The sequence below is a fragment of the Perca flavescens genome, chromosome 17, assembly GCF_004354835.1.
Source record: "Perca flavescens isolate YP-PL-M2 chromosome 17, PFLA_1.0, whole genome shotgun sequence".
In the NCBI taxonomy this organism is placed as follows: Eukaryota; Metazoa; Chordata; class Actinopteri; order Perciformes; family Percidae; genus Perca; species Perca flavescens.
In genome coordinates, this window is record NC_041347.1 from 33,876,544 (window position 1) to 33,881,543 (window position 5,000).

General features: G+C 50.3%; 2 protein-coding genes across 2 annotated transcripts in view; both read left to right on the forward strand.

Annotated features, from left to right (window-relative positions):
- The window catches only part of LOC114571635 (nuclear factor 7, brain-like), a 430,007-nt gene that overhangs the window by 252,660 nt on the left and 172,347 nt on the right, over positions 1-5,000 (forward strand). The window lies entirely within an intron of this gene.
- The window catches only part of cul9 (cullin 9), a 128,254-nt gene that overhangs the window by 106,450 nt on the left and 16,804 nt on the right, over positions 1-5,000 (forward strand). The window contains 2 exon segments of the mRNA XM_028602690.1: positions 3,215-3,365; positions 3,368-3,459. Coding sequence (XP_028458491.1) covers positions 3,215-3,365; positions 3,368-3,459 — 243 coding nt within the window.

A 5,000-nucleotide genomic window follows, 5' to 3' on the forward strand; every position in this document is an offset into this window, starting at 1 on the left:
GACGACACTCCTCCACCAATCAGACAGATACTCCTCCACCAATCAGGAGATACTCCTCCACCAATCAGACGACACTCCTCCACCAATCAGACGACACTCCTCCACCAATCAGACGACACTCCTCCACCAATCAGACGACACTCATCCACCAATCAGACAGATACTACTCCTCCACCAATCAGGAGATACTCCTCCACCAATCAGGAGATACTCCTCCACCAATCAGACAGATACTCCTCCACCAATCAGACGATACTCCTCCACCAATCAGACAGATACTCTTCCACCAATCAGACGATACTCCTCCACCAATCAGACGGCACTCCTCCACCAATCAGACGGCACTCCTCCACCAATCAGACAGATACTCCTCCACCAATCAGACAGATACTCCTCCACCAATCAGACGGCACTCCTCCACCAATCAGACAGATACTCCACCACCAATCAGACAGATACTCCTCCACCAATCAGGCGGCACTCCTCCACCAATCAGGCGGCACTCCTCCACCAATCAGGCGGCACTCCTCCACCAATCAGGCGGCACTCCTCCACCAATCAGGCGATACTCCTCCACCACCAATCAGCGATACTCCTCCACCAATCAGACAGATACTACTCCTCCACCAATCAGGAGATACTCCTCCACCAATCAGGCGACACTCCTCCACCAATCAGGCGATACTCCTCCACCAATCAGACGACACTCCTCCACCAATCAGACGACACTCCTCCACCAATCAGACAGATACTCCTCCACCAATCAGGAGATACTCCTCCACCAATCAGACGACACTCCTCCACCAATCAGACGACACTCCTCCACCAATCAGACGACACTCCTCCACCAATCAGACGACACTCATCCACCAATCAGACAGATACTACTCCTCCACCAATCAGGAGATACTCCTCCACCAATCAGGAGATACTCCTCCACCAATCAGACAGATACTCCTCCACCAATCAGACGATACTCCTCCACCAATCAGACAGATACTCCTCCACCAATCAGACGATACTCCTCCACCAATCAGACGATACTCCTCCACCAATCAGACGATACTCCTCCACCACCAATCAGACGATACTCCTCCACCACCAATCAGACGATACTCCTCCACCACCAATCAGACGACACTCCTCCACCAATCAGACGACACTCCTCCACCAATCAGACGGCACTCCTCCACCAATCAGACGATACTCCTCCACCACCAATCAGACGATACTCCTCCACCAATCAGACGATACTCCTCCTCCACCAATCAGACAGATACTACTCCTCCACCAATCAGGAGATACTCCTCCACCAATCAGACGACACTCCTCCACCAATCAGACGACACTCCTCCACCAATCAGACAACACTCCTCCACCAATCAGACAGATACTCCTCCACCAATCAGACGATACTCCTCCACCAATCAGGAGATACTCCTCCACCAATCAGATGACACTCCTCCACCAATCAGACGACACTCCTCCACCAATCAGACGACACTCATCCACCAATCAGACAGATACTACTCCTCCACCAATCAGGAGATACTCCTCCACCAATCAGGAGATACTCCTCCACCAATCAGACAGATACTCCTCCACCAATCAGACGATACTCCTCCACCAATCAGACAGATACTCCTCCACCAATCAGACGATACTCCTCCACCAATCAGACGATACTCCTCCACCAATCAGACGATACTCCTCCACCACCAATCAGACGATACTCCTCCACCAATCAGACGACACTCCTCCACCAATCAGACGACACTCCTCCACCAATCAGACGATACTCCTCCACCACCAATCAGACGACACTCCTCCACCAATCAGACAGATACTACTCCTCCACCAATCAGGAGATACTCCTCCACCAATCAGACAGATACTCCTCCACCAATCAGACGATACTCCTCCACCAATCAGACAGATACTCCTCCACCAATCAGGAGATACTCCTCCACCAATCAGGAGATACTCCTCCACCAATCAGACAGATACTCCTCCACCAATCAGACGATACTCCTCCACCAATCAGACAGATACTCCTCCACCAATCAGACAGATACTCCTCCACCAATCAGACGACACTCCTCCACCTCTGGGACTTTGTCACATTCAGCCACTGTCAAAGAGATGCACAACAGGCGCCTGGTTAGCTCACCTGGTAGGGTGCGCGCCCATATACAGAGGCTCAGTCCTTGATGCAGTGGCTAAATTCCAACCTGTGGCCCTTTGCTGCATGTCATTCGCCCCTTCTCTCTCTCTCTCTCTCTCCCCCCCCTTTCATGTCTAAGCTGTCCTATCCTAGTCTAGAAGTCTAGACCAGCCTAGAGGCAGCAAATGTAATCTGCAGCCAGGGTCAGTCTAGTGACTCTCCGTTGGCTTGCGAGCTGGAAAAACTGAATTCTAGTCAGGCCAATCACATGGTGTATAGAGCCGGTGGGCGGGGCTTATGGCTGCTGCTGCTGCTGCTGGTGAACAGAGGTCTTCTGGGAGACTTGGAGTTCATCTTTTCTTTGAGAAAAGAACAAAAAATGGTACTGAAGTCATTCTTAAAAAAGGGGAAGATGTGTTCAGAGTTTAAAGATTAATCTACCAGCTAGCGTTGCTCTGATTGGTTGGAGCGCTGTCCTATTGGTGCTATTGGGATTCTGAAAGACAACCGTTTGTCCCGCCCCTCAGATTGAGCCCTGACCAATGGGGAGTTCCCAGACCCAACATCTGGATGTGGGTCTGGCTGGTCAGGCTAGTCCTATCCAGTAAAGGCCTAAAATGCCACAAAAAAGAGACTCTAATCATCACTAGGGCTGCCACCTCTTAGTCTATTAGTCGACTAATCTGTAGTTTTGGTCTCAGTCGACTAAGATGTCTTTAGTCCATTAGTCATATTTATGCTTATTCATGCTTAATTACTCATTTCCAAGAAACTTCTGAGAACATTTATGGTAAACACCAGATTTAAAGTGGTGCTTTTGCAGGATTAATTGTGGAGAAACTCAGTTTTACAGATGGTTAATTAACTACATTTATATTGTGCTTTTCTAGTCTTAACCACCTCTCAAAGAGCACAGCTCTGTCAATTAAATCAACTCATCGATTAGTCGACTAAATCCTATAAGTGTTAGTGGACTAAGGACATCTTTAGTCGAGGACAGGCCTAGTCATCACACAGAAACTTACCCTCCATATGCCCCCCCCCCCCCAGGTGTCAGGGACTCTGAGTCTGGACCTGGACCGGGCCGAGCACCTGCTGGTCCACTGCAAGTGGAACGTGGACCTGTTGGTGCAGCGCTACACGGACGACCCAGACGCCCTCATCATGGCCGCCGGGCTGCGCTCCAGAAACCCCCAACCCCCAGCCCCACCCCCACCTGCCCCGTGTGCCTGGGCCCCCGCGGCGGAGCCACGGAGCCGGTCCCAGCACTCAGCTGCATGCACTACTGCTGCAAGGTCAGACACATACACACACACACAGAGAGAGACACACAGAGAGACACACACTCACACACAGAGAGACACACACTCACACACAGAGAGACACACACTCACACACAGAGAGACACACAGATAGACACACACACACACAGAGAGACACACACAGAGACACACACTCACACACAGAGAGACACACACAGAGAGACACTCACACACCGAGAGAGACACACACAGAGAGACACACACACACACACACACACACACAGAGAGACAGACACACAGAGAGACAGACACACAGAGAGAGACACACACACACTCACACACAGAGAGACAGACACACAGAGAGAGACACACACACACTCACACACAGAGAGACACACACAGAGACACACACACACTCACACACAGAGACACACACAGAGACACACACACACTCACACACAGAGAGACACACAGAGACACACACACACTCACACACAGAGAGAGACACACACACACACACACACACACACACACAGAGAGACACACAGAGAGACACACACACACTCACACACAGAGAGACACACAGAGAGACACACACACACACACACAGAGAGAGACACACACAGAGACACACACACACACACACACACAGAGAGACACACAGAGAGACACACACACACTCACACACAGAGAGAGACACACACAGAGAGACACACACACACACAGAGAGACACACACACACACACACAGAGAGAGACACACACAGAGACACACACACACACACAGAGAGACACACACACACACACACAGAGAGACAGACACACACTCACACAGAGAGACACACACTCACACACAGAGAGACAGACACACACAGAGACACACACACACACACACACAGAGAGATACACACAGAGAGACACACACTCACACACAGAGAGACACACACAGAGACACACACACACACACAGAGACAGACAGACACACACACAGAGACACACAGATAGACACACACACACACACAGAGACACACACAGAGAGACACACACACACACACAGACACACACACACACACACACAGAGACACACACAGAGAGAGACACACACACACAGACACACACACACACACACACACACACAGACACACACACACACAGAGACACACACACAGAGACACACACACACACACACACACACACACAGACACACACACACACAGAGACACACACACACAGAGAGACACACACACACACACAGAGACACACACACACAGACACACACACACACACACACAGAGAGACACACACACACACAGAGACAGACACACACAGACACACACACACACACACACACACACACAGAGAGACACACACACACGCACACTCACAGAGAGACACACACACATAGAGACACAGACACACAACACACACACACACACACACAGAGACACACACACACACACACATGGGTTAGGGTTATTGGTGGTTGTGATTATTGGTGGTTGTGTGATTATTGTGTGTGTGATTATTGTGTGTTTGTGTGATTATTGTGTGTTTGTGATTATTGGTGTTTGTGTG